Source organism: Hyaena hyaena, unplaced genomic scaffold (genome assembly GCF_003009895.1).
Source record: "Hyaena hyaena isolate Hyena2069 unplaced genomic scaffold, ASM300989v1 scaffold_22, whole genome shotgun sequence".
Taxonomy (NCBI): domain Eukaryota; kingdom Metazoa; phylum Chordata; class Mammalia; order Carnivora; family Hyaenidae; genus Hyaena; species Hyaena hyaena.
Window position 1 is genome coordinate 3,229,193 of NW_024080654.1, and position 19,708 is coordinate 3,248,900.

At 47.1% G+C, this 19,708-nt stretch overlaps 1 protein-coding gene across 1 annotated transcript in view; it reads left to right on the forward strand.

The window, feature by feature from the left end:
• The first annotated feature begins 483 nt into the window (after positions 1-483).
• The window catches only part of MYO16 (myosin XVI), a 459,340-nt gene continuing 440,115 nt past the window's right edge, over positions 484-19,708 (forward strand). The window contains exon 1 of the mRNA XM_039226658.1: positions 484-739. Within this exon, the coding sequence (XP_039082589.1) occupies positions 514-739 (226 nt within the window). The 5' untranslated portion in view covers positions 484-513. The remainder of the gene's footprint in view (positions 740-19,708) is intronic.

Here is a 19,708-nt window from a genome sequence, read left to right on the forward strand (position 1 = left end):
TTAACAGTCGCTAGGCTACATGGATTCTGTTTCATTAGATATGCAGAGTCACCGGGATATACAAAACCAATTTTATTAGAGTGTGCTGAAAGACTTGGAATGGCTTTCTGCCAAAATTTAACACATAGTTTAGTTGGCATTATTCAATGAAGTAACTTTAATGTGTTGGTAAAACTTTTAGACCCTTAAAACAATAAGAAAGGATGGTTTGGCAGTAATTGTGTTGTGCAAAACCACACATTTATCTCTAATTTTACTATTTGTTTTGTCACCATGCAATATTGAGTAAGAGACCAGCTCTCCTCACTTCTCCCCCAGTCTTTAAGCTGGCCTGTGCACTTGCATGTCAAGCATAAAGAGGAATGAGTGAGTTTCTGACCTCCGGGGTGGGTAATAGGAAATCAAGTATGCACTGTAGGGCTACTGTATTGTTGTGATAGTATGTCTAGTGACTTTCTCATTGTGTGTCTTGCAGGTTGCTTTCAGCTATGAAACGTTTTTCGAACCCATGAAATGGAAATTGACCAGTGCTTGCTGGAGTCCCTTCCCCTCGGCCAGCGGCAGCGGCTGGTGAAACGCATGCGCTGTGAGCAGATCAAAGCCTACTATGAAAGAGAGAAGGCTTTTCAGAAGCAGGAAGGATTCCTGAAAAAGCTGAAGCATGGGAAGCATCAAAAGGTTCATTTTAACCTCGCTGACATGATACAGGATGCAATTATCCACCATGATGACAAAGAAGGTACAGGGCACACAAGTTTTCTGGTGTGGGTTTTCAGGCTTTTTGTTTATTGTTTCCTGGTGGAGAGACGAAGGATAACATTTCTCTTAAATATTAGGGGCTTTGTATTAAAGGTCTGAAATAGTCAAGGGAAAATCCGCTTTCTAATGAACATAGTTAAAACTTCCACATTAAACGTCCAAGTTAAAACTTCTCTTAGTAAAGATGAACAAAATGCAAACTTTTGGTGAAATTATTGTATATTTTTTAAAGAACTGCCTACCTGGAAAGCATGTGATTTCCTTATAAGTTGTTCCTTCACATTTTTAATGAAACTTTTTTTTTTCCCCAATGAAATTGTTTCCTTTGATGATGATATTGTGCTGCAAAATTCATGATTATCTCCTTCTTGGGTAGGACTACCATAGAAGTAGGAGTTAGCTCCTGTTTTGTTATTCTCATTTCATGTGTAGCTCTTCATGTAACAGCCATCTCCTCTGTGGAGCTGCAAGTACTTCGAGGGGCAGTACCACTCTCAGCCATGTTCACTGTGCCCTCCTGCTCGTGCTGATGCCTTCTAGTGCTGTTGAGTGAAAAACTGAAGCAGTTTATCCAAGTTCACCAAGCAGTGGTTGTTGGAACAAATCTAAATTAGAATGCAGGCAGACAAAAGCCCTACATTGATTTAAAAGTAATGCAACCACAAAGTTTCTTTGCAAAGTTATAAAGTCTCTTGTGTAAAGTATCAACAGGGCCAATAATGCCTAAGTTTGGGTTAAAAAATTAAGAATGGTAAAATAATAAACCCAGAGACCATGAGGAACTATTTAATATATGTATAATATATAACACTTGTAATAAGATATATTGTAATATTTGCGGAAGACACCGAAGTCATAAAATCTGAATTAATACTGACATAGGCATGTCACTTGGGTGATCAAGAACAGGAAGAGATATGAATCCTGTCTTTAGAAAAACTCTAATTGTAATAGAGAGGGAAAAAGTCCTGATAATAAAGTAGAAAACAATGAGTAGAAATGAAGCCTGGTAGAATTGGAGTAGCTGGTGGTAGAAGGTGATTTTTCAGGGGCTCTGAAGGAAGGGGAGCAGAAACCACACTTGGGCAGTGTGGCGAACAGCTGCCAGTGTGAGTTCCAGGCATGGAGATCCGTCTGAAAGGGGCAGGAGGGAAGAGGGGGGCTGCTAAGCTGGTTTCCGGGAGATAAGATTATTGCGGATACTTCACCACCTGGTCTGGAAGCAGAACACAATGGGAGCCATTGTACGTTCTGAAGAAGAAAATTCATATGCTGTAAATAGTGCAAATATTAATCAGAGGTGTTAATCTGTGGGATGGGTTGAAGGGTAAAGATAAGAACTATAGGTAAAGGTACCAACTCAGAATCCAGGGATGAAGCGTCAGTATTAGGATGAGCTGGATTGGGATAGTGGCAGTGGGGGTAGGAACCAAAGAACAAACTCAGAAGCTCTGTTTCATAGGAAAAGTGCATTAATTTTTCAATTATTTATTGAGTCTTTCTTATGGACCAGGCAACTGCGAAGGAAGCAGACAAAATCTCTGTCTCCGTGATGCCCAGCTGTCTAGTGTGTGACCATAGACAACGAGATAGAGTTAGGTGTATGGTGTGGTGGACAACGATGAATGCAGAGGGAGGAAGGTGGGAAGGAGGTGGGGAGTTGCACATATGGATAAGCGAGGAGGAGAGTTTCAGGTGAGCACAGAGCCGTGAGGGGGAGCATCCCAGCCTGTGGGAGGAATCCGCGTGGTGGGAGCAGAAAAAGAAATGGGGAGGGCAGGAAGCAAGGAACCAGCATGTAGGGGCCGCAAGTGTCATGGAAATAGTTCTGGCTTTTGTGCTCAGTGAGCCCTGACACCATTGGAGGGTCTTGAGCAGAGGAGAGACCTGATACCATGTAGGAATGAACAGAATCAGCCTCGCTGCTGCATTCTGCCTTCAGTGGGGGAATTGTGAGGGCAGAAGCAGAGAAATTGGTTTAGCGGCTCTGACAGTAAGCTGGGCAGAAAATGTTGGTGGCTTGGACCAAAGTGGAGCGAGGGCGTGCTGAGAAATGGTCCGTGTGGGGACGTACTTTCAGGATAGAGCTGACAGGAAGTGCTGATGTGGAGTGTATCAGTTTATACTGTTGCCGTATTGAATTACAGCTGCTTCATATTTGGTTGAAAATGACGCGAGTGTACGATGTTGTAGTTCCAAGGGTCAGAAGTCCAGGATGGGTCCCACTGGGCTGAAATCCAGGTGTCACCAGGCTGCAAAGCGTTTTGAAGATTCCAAGGGAGGGTCACTTTCTTTGACTTCCCCCGTCTCCAGAGGCCATGGAAGTCCATCAGTCATAGCGCCTCTTCCATCTTCAGGGTCGGGAAAGGGAGCTCAAGTGTCCGTCTCCTGCTTGGAATTTCTCCTGCTTCTTTTTGTCTTTTGATCTCTCTGACTGAGTCTTTTGCCTTCTTCCACTTCCAAAGTGCATGTGTTTGAGGGGCCGAGGGCTCACTTGGATTATCTAGGGCCATCTCCCTGTTTTAAGCCCAGTTCACTAGCCACCTTAATACCTTTCTCCAGATACTGTAACATATTCACAGGCATAGCGCTGAGGGCAAAATTATGAAACACAAACCCTGTCTCCCTACAGTGGAGTAACAGACTCCAGGATAACCCCACGTCTGTTCTGGCCCAAACAAGCAGAAGAATGACGTGTTCTCAGCGGAGTTAGGGAGGCATCTAGGAGGTCAGAACGGGAGGGGCTCATAGTGGCTGGAGATACAGATTGGAGAGAGGTGAGCATATAGCATAGGGGCATCGAAAGCCCAAAGACTGTATATCACTTAGGGAATGAGTGTAGTTAAAAATATAAGAAGCTCAAGAACTGAGTTCCAAGGAGCTCTGATGTTAAGAATTCAGTGAAATGACCTGAAGCAACAAAGAAAGGAGGAAAAGGAGGTGAGGGAACCATCCTGGGAGCTGAGTGATGAGGGATTTTCAAGGAGCAGCGTGATGAACTGCCGGCTACTGCTGCCCAGGCAAGGGGGATGGAGGCAGAACTGACCATTGCGTTCAGAAATACGCAGGTTATCAGTTTGGGTGAGTTGTTGGGAGCAAAAATCTTACTGATGAAGGAGCCTTGGCCGTCAGAGCAGAGTGAGGATGGGGAGGAGGGCTTGTGGCTTAAGGCAAGAGGGGAACATGTGTGACTGGGGGAATAAGCAGACCAGGGAAAGCGGCATGAAAAAAAGGACTCAGAGATAGAATTTGGAAATAACAACAACAACAACAACAACAACAACAACAACAAAACGAAACAACAAAACTTAAAAGATGGCTCAAATGTGAGTCAAAGTTTTAGGAAGTGGGTTGGCATGGCCTCTCCACTCCTGAGTCCTTATTCTTTTTTGTTTGTTTGTTTGTTTTTTAATTTTTATAGTTTATTTTTGAGACAGAGAAAGACAGAGCATGAGGGGGAAAAGAGCAGAGAGAGAGGGAGAAACGGAATCTGAAGCAGGCTCCAGGCTCTGAGCTGTCAGCACAGAGCCCCACGTGGGGCTCAAACCCACGAACCATGAGATCATGACCTGAGCCGAAGTCGGACACTTAACCGACTGAGCCCCTGGGTCCTTATTCTTAACTCTTTGCCTTCCTACCCTAAAATTTTCCCCTTTTAGAGTACAGTCTGACTCCACTTTGCCTCCACACATTCCACGTGCATACACAGATACCGTTTTTATGGAATATAATCTAACCTCGTCAATAGGTGCTCACATTGCTTGCCTGGTTGAAATCCTTTGTTGACCATCAGTGCCTGGCCGGAACACATTAACACCTGTTTTCAAGCGGAGTAAATGACTGTGTGGTACGTATAGCCAGTTGTTTGTGTATGAATGTTGATATAAAGACACTAAAGTCTAAGCAAGCAGTCAGATTTGATTTTTCAACTCAGAAGAAGCAAGGAGTACATTTTTTGTGTGAATAATCCGTGGTTAACGTTGAGTTGGATTTTATGGAAGAAGTTGCTTTTGGAATTGCAAGGGAGAGGATGAACTGGGCAGTAGAGTTCCCCATTTTGGTTGGTGTAATGGCCACTATTAGATATTTCAAGTGATCAGGACAATAGGAAATAGAAGGAAAAAAATCACATACACACACAGACACACACACAGACACCCACACACACACTGCTCATTACACTTTTGCTATGCACAAAAAACTGTAATAAGCCCTTCCTATATACTATCTTGTTTATTTTGTGACAGATATTACACAAAACAATTTTGGAAGATTGAGGAAAATGTCTTGAGAAAGATACCTTATATAATGTTGTGACTTCCAGGGAATAGTTTCCATTACTAATAGAAGCAAAGATGATGTTTCAGTAACTCAGGTCAGCATTAGCGTCAAATGATGAAGAAGTAGGTCAATGACTCTTAGAACTCAACACAAGACTTTGAATTTCTAATCAGTTATTAAACTTTTAAGTACATTATTGCAATGTTAAATGAAAATACTTGTCCACTAAGGGCACTTAGCTTGAGCTGTCTTAACAAAATGCTATAGACTAGAGATTCAAGAGACATTCCTTTATCACAGTTCTGGATTTGGACATCCAAGGTCATGAAGCCACCAGATTTGGTTCTCAGTGAGAGCAGTGCTCCTGGCCACCTCCTGGTAGTTGGCCACCTACTCACTGTATCCTCAGGTGGTGGGGAGAGGAAGCTCTGGTCTTTTCCTCTTCTTGTAAGAGCACTAGTTCCATCATGGAGGCTATACCCTCTGGTATCATCTAGCCTTAATTTCCTCCTAAAGGCCCCATCTCCTGATATGATCATACTGGGGTGTAGGGCTTCACTATATGGCTTTGGGAGGGGCACAAAAACTCAGTCTATAGCAGGTGACATGCTAATTCTATCCTTGGAGCTGACCTAAGTATGAACAAATGAAATTATTATTTCAAACTTTGTAGTTTCTCTCTTTGTGTGAATAATTGTATTTTTCTCTCATATTTCTAAGTACTTTCCTTAGTATAAAGAAATCAAATATACTTTTTCAAAGGCCAACATATTGTTCATGCTAAGGTTTGTATTATGTCATTGGAAGTAATTCCGAATTTTTAAAATTAATTAATTAATTTTTTTAACATTTATTCTTTTTTGAGAGACAGAGAGACACAGAATGCGAGTGGGGGAAGGGCAGAGAGAGAGAAGGAGACACAGAATCTGAAGCACGCTCCAGGCTCCAAGCTGTCGGCACAGAGCCAGACACGGGGTTCGAACTCACAAACTGTGAGATCATGACTTGAGCCAAAGTCGGATGCTTAACTGACTGAGCCCTCCAGGCGCCCCTGTTTTATCTTCTAAATGTTGCATTTTTTATAATGGCAGATTTAGTATCTTCAGTACTTTATTATTTTCTACTGAGATTTGGTGACACTTTAGTGTTAATGTGTCATTTTAATATACTACATCAATCTAAAATGTGTTTGACATTCTTTTCCATCTAAAAAAAATTGTTCTACATTTTGATATAGGGCTTTTATTCACTCTCTTTGATGTACACCATGCAAAAGGAAAAGAGAGACGGAGAGAGAGACGCAAAGAGAAAGACAGAGTGTGAGCTACGGACACAGAGAGGAAGTGTCCACATAGAGAAGATATAAATGGAATTGCAGTCCTCTGTAGAATTTCTCCTTGCAATATCAGTTAGCTTTCACTAATTAATCCACAATATGTTGGATGTAGAGTAAATGACAATGGAGTGACTTTATTATGCTTTTAGTGTCTAGCACTTTGCAGGCATACTCTGTGCCTGCATACATACCTTTTGTCACTTTCTGTCCTGATTAACAGATCCAGTAGGTTCAATTTCCTCCCTGTGATACGAGTGCAGATATTGAGCCTTACAGGAAATAATTGCTTTCTCAAGTCTATCTGAGTTTTAAAAAAAATCATTTTTTGTCCATAATACCATCCAGTCTTTCAAGTCGGCTTCTTTTTTTTCCAACTTTACTGAGGTATGATTGGCATACAAACAGCTGTACATATTTAGTATATATGACTTGATGAATTTGGAGATAAGTTTACATCTGTGAAACCATCACCAGAATGGCCATAAACTTATGTATCGCTTTCCCAAATTTCCTCCATGCCCTTAATTTTTTTAAAAACAATTAAATTATTTCTTCTTTGGTGGTGAGAGCATTTAACACATCACCCCTCAGGTTGGCCTTGGATGGTGAATGAGCTAAACTATTAACCCCACAAGTGGGTTTGTCTCCACTGCCATTTGGAATCCTTTCTACTATTGTCTAGTTGAATTCTCACTGTCAACGGAGTGGGCAGGGGTTGGGACAGATATTCTTTATGCTGTGATGTTTACCCTCTCTTTCTGCTCAGACCCTTCTCCATGCCCTCCTTTTCGGTTACAATTCAAGAGGATTTATTTATTAACTTACATGCCAAATATTTTCTGAGAGTCTGTTTTATTCCAGGCACACAAAAACTTCTAAGTGTAGTTGCAGACTTGTAACATCCAACTTCAGTTAAATCAGAAGTCCAGTCTTAGGAAAAATTAAATTATAACGATGTGAAACTCTGTTTCCTTCTTTTACCCTTTAGTCGCTTGCCCCAGTTTCCTTGATAGGCTGAGGTTAAGGGCCATGGTCTAACGCTCTGACTCTAACTTTCTCCTCTTTCCACTGTCCTCCCTAGAAGTCATTACCTTTTCTCATTGCATTCCCTGTCTCCCCCTCTGGTGATTGCCAAATTTTCATTCAGACCTTTCTCCTGAGTTCCAGATCCTACCTTTCTGATGGCCTTACCTGCCTATCTTGTCACCTTCACAATTGAATATCAATCTCCATTGCTTCCCAAACCAAAATTTCTTCTATTCTCTACTTCAGTTAATGTCCCTTTCATTCACTTATGGCCCCCAAATCTTGAATTTGTGTTAATTTTTAAAAATTTATTTTGAGAGAGAGAGAGAGAGTGAGAGTGAGAGTGAGAGACTGGCAGAGAGAGAGGGAGAGAGAGAGAATCCCAAGCAGGTTCCACACTGTTAGCACAGAGCCTGACTTGTTGCTTAAACTCACAAAATGTGAGATCATGACCTGAGCAGAAACCAAGAGCTCAAGTGACTGAGCAACCTAAGCTCCCCAAAGTTGTGTTGATTTATGTACAAATTTATAAAACCATGATGCTTGTACCTCCCCTGAATTAGTCACAGGAAGTATTAACTGCTTGCATATTATCCAGAGCCCTCTAAGAATATACCTAGAATGTGCCAGATACAATAATCCAATATGTATTGGCTTCTCTATGGGTGGGCGGACATCTTACTTAGAGATTTATAAGTAAATCATTAGGACCAAGTTTTCTCTCCCCTTCCCATCCATACCCCCAAGGTGTAGTCTTGGGTCAGAGAATAAACTTAACATATTCCATAAGGTTTTCACACATGAAACTTGAAATGAGGCTTCCCATTGACTTCGCACGTGTGGGTGCTTAGCCGAACCCTCTCCTTGCATTTATTAGGACTGGTGCAGAGGTTAAAATGATGATGTAGGTGATGCCTACATAAATTTATTGTTTAAAATCTATTTTCTGTTTATGTTTTCGTATCTAGAGTATAAATGTAACATGGGCCAATGATAATCTCTTGCTGCTACCATCCTGTCTTTGTGAAGCTCACCCATCTGCCGCGGTACCATTTCCCCATGGCGGCTGTGGGTTTCTCTGGAATGCAGTCTCATTCTGTCTCCCTAGCCTCCCTTCATCCAGCTGCACAAATAGGCAATTAGAAAATGTGACAGCCAAGAAGTGGATTCAATTTGACCCCTGAAGAAATTGAAACCAAGGCTCTGCCACCTTTAGAGGGGTGGCCAGAGCCACCGAGCTGTCACCCAGTACCGGTTCCTGACATGCATTTACTCTGAACATAATTAAATGTGATGGGTGTTAACTACTCTGTAAGGATATGTACTTCGAGAACTCAAACTTAGGAGTGTATACTTGATGTTGAATGTAGATAGACCTTCCTTCAAAGAGTTGGATTCAGCCAATGTGAACGTCTTACGTATTGGATCCTTGGGATTGGAAATACAGAGCATCATCCTGTCTTTAAGAAAGAGGTTGGGGAAAGGAACATTCTCTGCAAAAAGACGAGCAGGATACTGCTGTCTCCAGGTACCAAATGTGGGCAGATGGAGGAAAATGACAGCTTTATGAAAACCATTTCTATCTTGTTGATTTCTCAGTGACGATGGGGACAGAAACAGCGAATGAATCTGTTCTTCTCATTTGGCAGAGGAGGGCCAGGATTTCGGAAGGGGTAGCTCAGGTGAGATGTGTCCTGGGGCAGACACGGGAACAAAAGGACCTCTTCTAGATTTTAGATAAAAGGGTGAGCTTTTCGGCTCCAGGCCTGAGGTCACATCAGAGATCTGGAAGGCTAAGTGACTACTGCTCGTAGACATGGACATGCCGACTCCAGCAGCCCAGGGCATTTTCTCGTGTCACGGAGAATTTTACAGAGTGATCTTCCCAGGACTCTGATGCTTCCAATTAATAGGTAATAGTTGCTAGTTAATTAAAGGTGCCCGTTTCAGAACGCGTTATAGAATCATAAAGAGTTAGAAATTAAGTGCGTTTAAGCTCCGAGGGACTCCGTATGAATTTAATGAATAGCTAAGTATTTCACCAACACTGAATTCATATTCCTGACAAGTATTAATTATTTTAACTGCCTGCTTTGTACTCGCAACTTTACCAGGTGCTGTGAAAATAATTGGAAAAAGAGAAAGAAGTGTGCTATGTAGGCTTTTATAATCTTAATGGAAAGATACACTGTCCTTTAACAAACAAACTTGAAATGGATCTACGTAAAAGGAGTCACGAAGGGCATTCACTGGGGAGACTTCAGGATGGGATGAATCTGAAACTCTGCTCTGTGGGAAGATTTTCATTTGGTAGAAGGGGAGAGAGGAACTCTTTGGCTGTGAAAGACAACTGGAATGCATCCTGATGGAAGTGTCACCGGGGCGGGTGGTGGGGGTAGCGTCAGTGTCCAAACTCCGCAGTTGGGAGGGTGGGTCAGTCCCTCCCATGACCCCGATGAGCTGTGTGAGCCTGGCCAGGGCATTTTCTGTGCTTCCCCTTCCTCTCTTGCAAATAAGGTTGAGAGGCAGCATGAACCTCTCAGAAGTGGCTGTGAGGATAAGTTAGGTGACTCACTCAGAGGACTTCAGGTGACATCTGTCATGTCTTATTACATGCACAGTCAGTGTGTCGGCTGCTCTTTGGGCTCAGAAGGGAATTAGAAGATGGTGTTGGAACAGTCACGAGTGGCTGGTAATGACCCTGATTGGCATGGGGTTCAAAGACAATAGCAGTGGGCGTTAATCTATAGGAATAAAAGTGTGGGGTTAGGAAGGTTTTGGGAAGCCATATTATAAATTATAATGAAACAGAAAAAAGACAAGATAGACAGGTGAGTTCAGGGCATGGATATAAACATGAGATAATGACAAACAGCAGTTGGATGGTCCCTTTGACAATGGATTGAACGGAGAAAATTCGCATTATTAAGCTGACTGAGCACTATTGCCATTCATTCTGTTCTGCTGGGGCAATGCATGTTATATATATATAATATTATGTATAATGTGTGTTTTTATATACCACACACACATATATATACTTATGCTTTTATGTATATAATGTAATATGTGACCATCATCTCTCTACATATTTTAGTTAAAAAAATTTTTTTTTTTAATTTTTGAGAGAGAGGGCAAGAGGCAGGGAGAGAGGGAGACACAGAATCTGAAGCAGGCTCCAGGCTCAGAGCTGTCGGCACAGAGCCTGACGCGGGGCTCGAACCCATGAATAACAAGCTCATGATCTGAGCTGAAGTCAGATGCTTAACCGCATGAGCTACCCAGGTGCCCCTGAATACTTTAACTGCATCGTTTCGTGTAACCCTCAAAATAACCCTGCAAGGCACTGTTCTGGGTGAAATAGTGCCCTCCTTAATTCCTGCCCGCCTGGCACCTGAGAATCTGACCTCACTTGAAAGTGGAGTCTTTGCAGATGGGCTGAGATGTCCCACTCGATGAGGGTGCGTCTTTCAGTGAAGGCTCGTGCCCTTATGAAAGGAGGGGTTTGGGCACACAAACACACAGAGGGAAGGGGACCGCGCAAATGTGAAGGCAGGTGTCAGACTCCACAGATGGCTGGCGGCCCTGAGGAGTGAGGAGAGAGGCATGGGAGGCTTTCCCTCGGGGCCTCAGAGGGAGGGAGGCCTTCCTGACTCCTGGAGGCCAGACTGCAGCCTCCAGGACCCTGAGAGAGTGAGGCCCTGCTTCCCGGCCCCGTCGGTGGGACTCGGGATCGCAGCCCTTGGAAGCGATGCACGTGCGCACAGAGACCAACCAGTGGTATGGACCACATGCTTGTGTTTAAGGAGGTTAAACAGATTGCTCAGGATGAGGGCGCTAATCAGGGACAGGGTGGGATTCAGACCCGCCTGTGTGTGAACCCAGCGTTTAGCGCTGCCCCGTGCGGCCTCCGATTTCATCCTTGGGTGGTGGCTCCGGGCCGGTCCCGCATCCCTGTGTGTGAGCCCTTCCACCTCTGTGGCTCTGGGACCTTGAACTGTTGGAACCAGTTGCTCTGACCCAACAGGTGGGGAAAGGAGGCTGTTCGCAGAGCGGCATGAGAATACGGGCACTTTGTGCGGCAGAGAGCCGGCCGTGAGCCACGGAAAGGCCACGGTCAGAAGACATCCTTTCCCTCCATCCATCTGACCCCGATTGTTGGTGGGATGCCTGACACTCTGTTTCCTCGGGCACACACGTTGCCCTGGAGCACAGATTTCTGAGGACAGGTGCACATCTGGCCCCTCTGTGGCCGGTTTCTGGAATGCAGGCGCTTCAGCCCAGAGCCGTGTGGGGCCGTGCCGGTGGGGCCCCGGGCCAGGACCCTGTCTCCATGGGAGCCAGGTCCTTCTGCCGTTCACTGCCACTCGTTCTGCAGGGCTGCCCGCGTGAACTGCGGAGGCCTGCCCCTCCTCCTCTAGCCTGGTGGCCCCCGCCCCCAAGGCCCCCAGACCACAGCTCCCTTCCTCCCCTCAACCCGCCCCTGCAATTCCCTTGACCTCCTCTGCAGCCTCACCGTCCTGATGTCCAGGCTCAGGAGACGGGGAAGACTGAATGGTGTTGTTACCACACACCAGGAAAGCATCTAGTCCTCAGTCCTGGGTTTGGAACCTCAATTCCAGAATATTTTTTTTAAAGTGTTTTGAGAAGAATCCATTTCTTCCTTACCTATGCTGAGGCCATTTGCCATCTCTGGTGATTGGGAGGAAAGTTGTCTCCTTACTCATTCTGCCTTTGCTGCTCACTCTTTGCCTCAGGCCAAGTGCTTTCCTTTGATCCCAGGCAGGATGTGGGGGGAGAGAATGAACTGGTAGAAATGTGTCCAGACTCTGCCCATCTGTGGTCTGCAGTTCCAGGGATGGGAAATGCACTTTTCTGCCTACTGCTGGGTCCCTGGGGTCTTTATTTAAGCTTTGTCCTCTGCCTAGAATGTTCTCTTTCAAATGAACCTCTCTTCTCCCTGCTGGAACTTTCTCTGATATTCTCAGGCAGCACTAACCCTTGTCTCCACTGTGTTATCTGTGATGATTCCTTGAGGTTTCCATGATGGTATCTTGTACCGGAACGGGTATCGTATAAGAAAAAGGTCATTCCTTGTGCACCATCCACTCCATTAATTAGTACATAGTCACTGGACCCCCGCCCTCTGCTGTGTGCCATGCTCAGTGCTAGAAATAAACAAAAAGGGGAGAATGGGTTCTGGGCAGACAAAGGATGGGGCAGAGACATGATAAGAAAGTATTTTCTTTTTCTGCCCTAATAAATGCCATGATATTTCTTTTTTTTTTTTTTTTTAATTTTTATTTCTAGGAGAGAGAGAGAGACAGCGTGAACAGGGGAGGGTCAGAGAGAGAGGGAGTCACAGACTGAAACAGGCTCCAGGCTCTGAGCTGGCAGTCAGCACAGAGCCCGACGCGGGGCTCGAACCCACGAACCGCGAGATCATGACCCGAGCGAAAGTCGGACGCTTAACCGACTAAGCCACCCGGGCGCCCCCATGATATTTCTTTTTAAAAAAATTTTTTATAGTTTATTTATTTTTGAGACAGAGACACAGAATGACAGAGAGAGAGGGAGACACAGAATCTGAAACAGACTCTAGCCTCCAGGCTGTCAGCATAGAGCCCGATGTGGGGCTCGAACCCCCGAACTGTGAGATCATGACCTGAGACAAAGTCAGGCACTTAACCGACTGAGTCACCGAGGCGCCCCAAATGCCATGATATTTCTATCCCTGTTCCCAGCACAGAGTGTGTGTGTTAGTCAAGGTTCTTGAGAGAAATGGATAGGATACACATACACACACACGCACCAGGGTGGGGGAGATTTATTTTAAAGAGTTGGCCCACATGATTGTGGTGGCTGGCGAGTCAGAAATCTGTGGGCTCGTAGGCGGAAAATTCAAGTAGGAGTCAGGGTGGCAGGCTCACGTTTGAAATCTGCAGTCTGCAAAGTGAGGCAGGGCTCTGTGCTGCAGCCTTGAGGCAGGATTCATTCCGTTCTCTCTTGTAAACCTCAGTCTTTTCTCTTAAGATCTTCAACTGATGGGATGCGGCCCACCCACACTGTGGAGGGCAGTCGGCTTTAGTCAGAGTCAGCTGATTGAAGACTTAGTCACATCTGAAAAAATACCTTCAGAGCAACATACAGACTCCTATTTGGCCAGAGAGCTGGTCCCTGTGGCTTAGTTATGTTAACACGTGTAATTAACCATCACAGACTTTCACAGGGGACTAGTAAGAGTTAGGTTTAGTGAGGATTTACCACGGATCAGGCACTGTTCTAAGTGCTTAAAATGTCTTCGCTCCTTTCCTCCTCCTCATGGCCCTTTGATCTCAGAATAGGTCTAAACACAGGCTTGGACCCACGAAGGACTTGTCACAGCCCACACTGCTAGTTGTGGTAGAACTGGATTGAAACCCAGATTGAAGCCCAAGGCGCTGGAGCTCCAGATTTGTCAAATAAAAACAAATCTGGATTTAAGTCAGGAGACTCTATCTGAACCGACTGCAATGGAGGGACACTGACCTTAGATCTGCAAGCATCTCGCCATCAAGGGGGAAGTGGCCTTGCTTCTCTGGGGAGGGGCTGGCAAGGCCAGAGGAAACGTTGGGGAGGGGGCCCAGGAGGTCGGGTGGGCGTGCGGCAGGATTTAGAGCGTTAACGGGACATTTCTGTCCCTGTGGATGGTTTATTTTTGGAACGAGCTGTTCAGGGAAGATGTTCAGCCCCTCGGCGCTTGCTTCCGCGTGAGACTGACTGGGCTCAGGGGCCTGGGTGGAGGGGCTGGGTCGAGCCCAGTCGGCGGGTAGATAGGCGGCTGTGAGCTCGCCGTCATAGTCACGCTCATAAAATCTACAGTCTCCAGGAGGTCCGTACAGTGTTAGGAATGAATGAGCTAAAGAGCAAAACACTTTCCCTAAGGACATTGTATGATAGTCTATGTGACAAGTCAGGACGTCTTTCTTACTGTTGAAACTAGGACTTTAGCCTCCGCATCTGCGGTGAATGCCTGCTTCTCTTAGTTTTCATAAATAGGTTCTGATAGCACCTAGTGAGTGGCAGCATGGGCAGATCAGTGTTGAACCCATTCATTCATTCATTCGTTCATTCATTCATTCAGGATTAAGAGCTCATGTTTTCTTTTTCACTTTTTTAAAATGTATTTAATGTTTTACTTTTTTTTGAGACAGAGAGACAGAGGATGAGATGGGGGGTTCAGAGAGAGGGAGGCACAGAATCTGAAGCAGGTTCCAGGCTCTGAGCTGTCAGCACAGAGCCCGATGCGGGGCTCAAACCCACGAACGTCAGATCGTGACCTGAGCCGAAGTCAGAGGCTTAACTGACTGAGCCCCCCAGGCGCCCCATGGACTCCTGTTTTTAAGTGTGCCCAATAGCAGGCTGGGTATGGGGAAGACTGAGGGAAGTAGAGGTTGCTGTCGGCAGCCTCGCAGAAGGAGGGACGGCTACAGCAGACAACGGCCGACAGTATTTAACACTTGGGGGAGAAGGAAGATCGGCGGTGGGGCAGGGGGTCAAGGTGGAGTGGGAGGCGAAGAGGACTGGCATCTCTCAGCTTCTCTGAGCCAGGACACTAAGCCAAAGCTAAAGCTGGCCAAAGGCCTGTGGTCCTGGAAGGATGGAATGTTCCAGAACTGCAGGCACTTGGCTATGATTGGCACCGGTCTCTGGAGGCCTTCAGCGCGCAGCTGGGCATTTGGAACAGAGAGGGGAAGGATTATTGGTTTGGCCCCAGTGTGTTTGGTTATAGGCGAGCGCTCCGGACAGGTGTGCATCTTCCTACCCTCAAGGCGGATGTCGCCACCTCTGACCTGCACGGGACAGTGATTTAAGGCTCTTTCTGGTTTTGCAAGAGGAATGGCAAGAAGATGAAGCAGAAGCTAGTCATTTAGGTCTCATTCCTTCTTTGCTATCCATTTTCTCACATGAATGTCAGGAAAAGTGTGGGAGGGAAATGTTGGATTAAAACAGCACATTAAAAACTTTTAATCTAGGAAGCCTTCGCATTTCAGGGAGAGGAGGGCAGATGGCAAACACAATAACATATTGTCTCCTGGCTTTTAGTCACTCCTCTCGGTTTCTTGCTCCAAATGATATTACTTCTTAGACCTGCTCTCTTCAAACGTAAATGTCGAGCGAGAATTAGTGGCAGAACATAAAATCTGTGCCTTCTAACTCTGCACATTCTCATGTTTATTTTTTAACATTTTGTAATTTTTTTATTTTTTTATTTTTGAGAGGGGAGGGGAGGGGCAGAGAGAGAGGGAGACACAATCCAAAGCAGGCTCCAGGCACTGAGGTGTCAGCACGGAGCCCGATACAGGGCTCAAACTCATGAACCGTGAGATCACGACCTGAGCCGAAGCAGGACCTTCACCCACTGAGCCATCCAGGCGCCCCTCAAGTTTTGACTCCATTGAAAAAAAACCAAGCATTTTTTAGGTCCTGAGTTAATACCGCAGCTAAGGTCTCTCTGATCTGTCAAATTTCAGGCAGTGTTGCTGCTTGCTATAACCAAGAGTTTTCTGATTCATTGTGCTCAGAACAGCATCTGAAAAAAGAAGAAAAACAGGATTTGTAATTTCTGTAGGAAAAAGGCACAATCTGTCTGAGGCCTGGACTGCTGCTCGGTGTACCAGTGCAGCCACAGAACAATCTGTAGATCTCACTTGCCTTTGACAGTGCGGCTGCGAGAGTCCAAAGGAAGAATGTTCTACAGGCGAAATGTACATTTCCCACTTATGAGATCAAACAAGTCATTGAGTGTGTGCCAGAGAAGAATAGATCGTCAGGGATTATCTGAGGATTTGCTTCACCCACACAATTTCTGGGCCATTGACATTTATTTTTATTTATTTTTATTTTTTTTAACATTCATTTTTATTTTTAATTTTATTTTTGATGTTTATTTATTTTTGAGAGGGAGAGAGACAGCGTATGAGCGGGGAAGGGGCAGAGAGAGAGGGAGACACAGAATCGGAAACAGCTCCAAGCTCCGAGCTGTCAGCACAGAGCCCGACGCGGGGCTTGAAGTCATGGACCGTGAGATCATGACCTGAGCCGAAGTGGGTCGCTCAACCAACTGAGCCCCCCAGGTGCCTCGGAAATTGAAATTTATAAGGGCTGTTTTGTAGAGCAGGTTATTGGCACCAATGTCAAACTCGCCTGCTGGACCCTCTGTCATGGGCTCTTAAGACGTCACCGTCCGTCACGCAGGGTCATTCCGTGGAAGAAAGATGCTTCCAAGTGTGCAGAGTGGAAAGGAAAGAACTCCAGACGAAAGCCACCCCCCCTTCCTTCCGCGGTCCCTTTATGGCCAGAACTCCTCAGCAGAGCTCTGCTCTCACCGCCTCCTGTCTCTCTGGCCTGTTGTCTCGGCGGAAACGCTGCTGCCGGGATTTCTCCCAGCCCTTGCCCGTGACCTTGGTGCCAGCTGGGACGTACTTCCCAGGCCCCTTCCCAGTCGGCCGGAAGCCACGGCCTCTGGGTATCGTGTGGTCCTGGGTCCTGTCTCCGGCTGGATGGCGTCTGGACCTCTTCTCCCCTGGATTCCCTGTCAACCTCGCCGGTGTCTGCTTCTCCGCCTTCCGGGCCGGTGCTCCCAGCCTCCAAACTTGGACCTTCAGAGCTCTCTTCTGTTTACCCTCCACCCTCTAGGGAATGACATTCCAGGCCACGAGGAGGCCATGAGTCCCACTCTTTATGCCCAGTGGAGACGTCTGCCTGGACGTCAGGCTTCCCCGCAGTGCCACACGTGCACCCGCCCATGGCGCGTCGGCCCCCCCCCCGCCGAAGCACCGCGCGCTAGGCCTTTCCCTCTCCCTGAGCTCCCCTGCCACCAGCTGCGCACATCACACGACTTAGAGGCTTTCTGGACTCCCCTCCCTCTCTCCCTCGCGCTGTCTGATCCAGGAGCCATTCTGTTCCCTCTGTCTCTGAAGGCTTACAAATCTGACCACCTCCAACTGCTTCCGTGGCCGCTGTCCTGTACGCCGTCCCCACGTCTTGCCTGGATTATCACAGCAGCCTCCTACAGCACCCCCTCTCTGCCTACACACCTTCAGTGGCTTCCTGGTGGCCACGAGTGGCGCCCAAGTCCTTGCCAGGGACAGAAAGACCCCACGGCGTCTGCCCACCGTCCTGCCTCCCTGCAGCCCATTTCCTGATCTCATCTTCACACACTCTTCTCTTTCTTCACAAATGCCCCACCTGCTTCTGCCTCAGGGCCTTTGCACGCTTGGCTCTAGAGCTTACAGGGGCATAGGTTCACCGCCTCGAGGTCTCTGCTGGAGCGTCACCTGGTCAGAGAGGCTTTCTCTGGCTCCTGAGTGAGTCAGCTTCTCCCAGCCCCTCTCCCTCTCCACCCACCCTGGTTTCTGGTTTTCACTGCACTTCTCACTGTGCAGCGGATGCCTCGTTCATATGTGTGTGTGTGTGTGTGTGTGTGTGTGTGTGTGTGTGTGTGTGAGATCTCCCAGAAGAATGCAGGTCTACAAGAGCAAGGGCTTTCTTTCGCTCGCTGCTGTCCCTTCACAGCTTCTAGAACAATGCCTTGCAGGAAGTAGGTCACTGTAACGTTTGTTTAGTGAATACAAAAATGAATACAGTCTCTTCCTAAGCATCTTTTGAAAATGTAGCAAGATTCTCACACAGAACCGTGACCCCGAGGCTGCTCCTTCTAGCAAGCAACTGTATTTGTGCCGGCACCACTCAGTTGGGTTCGTACCCGAAGAACTGAGCCCCGAATGACACGCGGCGTAGTTTTTAAATACATTGCCTGCTTCTCAGTCTCCCACAGGTGGTGACACACAAACGTGCCGTCCGATGAAGGGGCCTCATGGCACAGCGTCGGGAGGGACGTCGCGTACGCGTCTCGCCAGGGGCCTTGAGGTTTTCTTTCTTGCCTTGGGGAGGGGCCCCCGCCCTTGCCTGGTGTGGCCACCGTCACCCCCACTTAGGGACACGTGCCCTTGTCCCCAAACCGGTCACCTGCCTCCAGTTCCGTCTTCTCCTGGCTCAGTGTTTCCTTGCCAGTCAGTACAGTGTTTCCAAAACACAAACAGAGTCGGTGTCTCCTTTGCTCAGAACTCTTAGTAACCATGACCGGACTTTCCAGACTCCTTTTCCAGTGCTCAGTCATGCTGATCGATTGAGCGACTCCTTGACACGCGGCCCTGCTCCACCCCACCCCACACGCAGTCTGTCTCCTCACCCTGTGTCCCCAGGTCTTGTATTCTCGTCCCTGGAACTTTTTTTTCAGATGTTTTTTATTTTTATTTATTTTTTTTATTTCTGAGAGAGAGAGACAGCGTGAGCAGGGGAGGGTCAGAGAGAGAGGGAGACAGAATCTGAAGCAGCTCCAGGCTCTGAGCTGTCAGCACAGAGCCTGACGTGGGGCTTGAACTCATGACCCGTGAGATCATGACCTGAGCCGAAGTCGGACACTCAACCGACTGAGCCCCCCAGGCGCCCCTCTCGTCCCTGGAACTGTCTCACACCCCAGCCCTTCCCACCGGATGGTTCCCTTTCACTCGTAGGTGTCTGTCTGTCTCGAAGCTCCGAGCCTGGGGCACCTCCACACAGAAGCCAGTCCTGTGTCCCCAGGTCGGCTCCCGGGGTGCCCTGAGATGTCGCTGTGGCAGAGTGGGTCGCTGTACGTATAACGACATGGCTCATTTGCTTCCCTGCATCTGGACCTCACAGTGGGCTTCACGGGAGCAGGGCCTGAGCGTCTTCTCTCCCCTGAGGGTCCCGGCACCGGCACGGCTTCGGCATGTTATGTTTTGGGTCTTCATTTTGCAAGTTAACATAAAGCATCTCCACACAGCTCTCCATTGTTCCCACACCAGAAGGAGCCCAACAGCTCTTCGCCCCTTATTGAATGTGTCGTCTGTCTTGTATGTACGCAAACCCCCAAGGTCAATATGCGGTCTCTGGGTTAACCTTGCCAGCCCTCGGGAATGCAGCCTCTGTCTAGACTTGCTGCTTTCCTTGTTTGTGTTCTCATGGAAGTAGAGAGCGGGCCACATTACTGCTATGAGCGCAGTGAGAACTACCTTTGCTCATACGCCTTGAAGCACTTCTGATCCGACTCTCAAATCGGGAACTGGACCTCCCTAGGGCGACCTGGGAGGAGAAGGCATAGCTTTGGGAAGACCCCCGCCCTCTGATTCCACATCCCCTCCCACCGCTGTGGACTGGATCCCGCCATGTGCGGCGAGTGGGTTCACCCCTGCACGTGATAACCTGACCGACTGCAGGGGGGAAGCTCACGCTTCGTCGGGG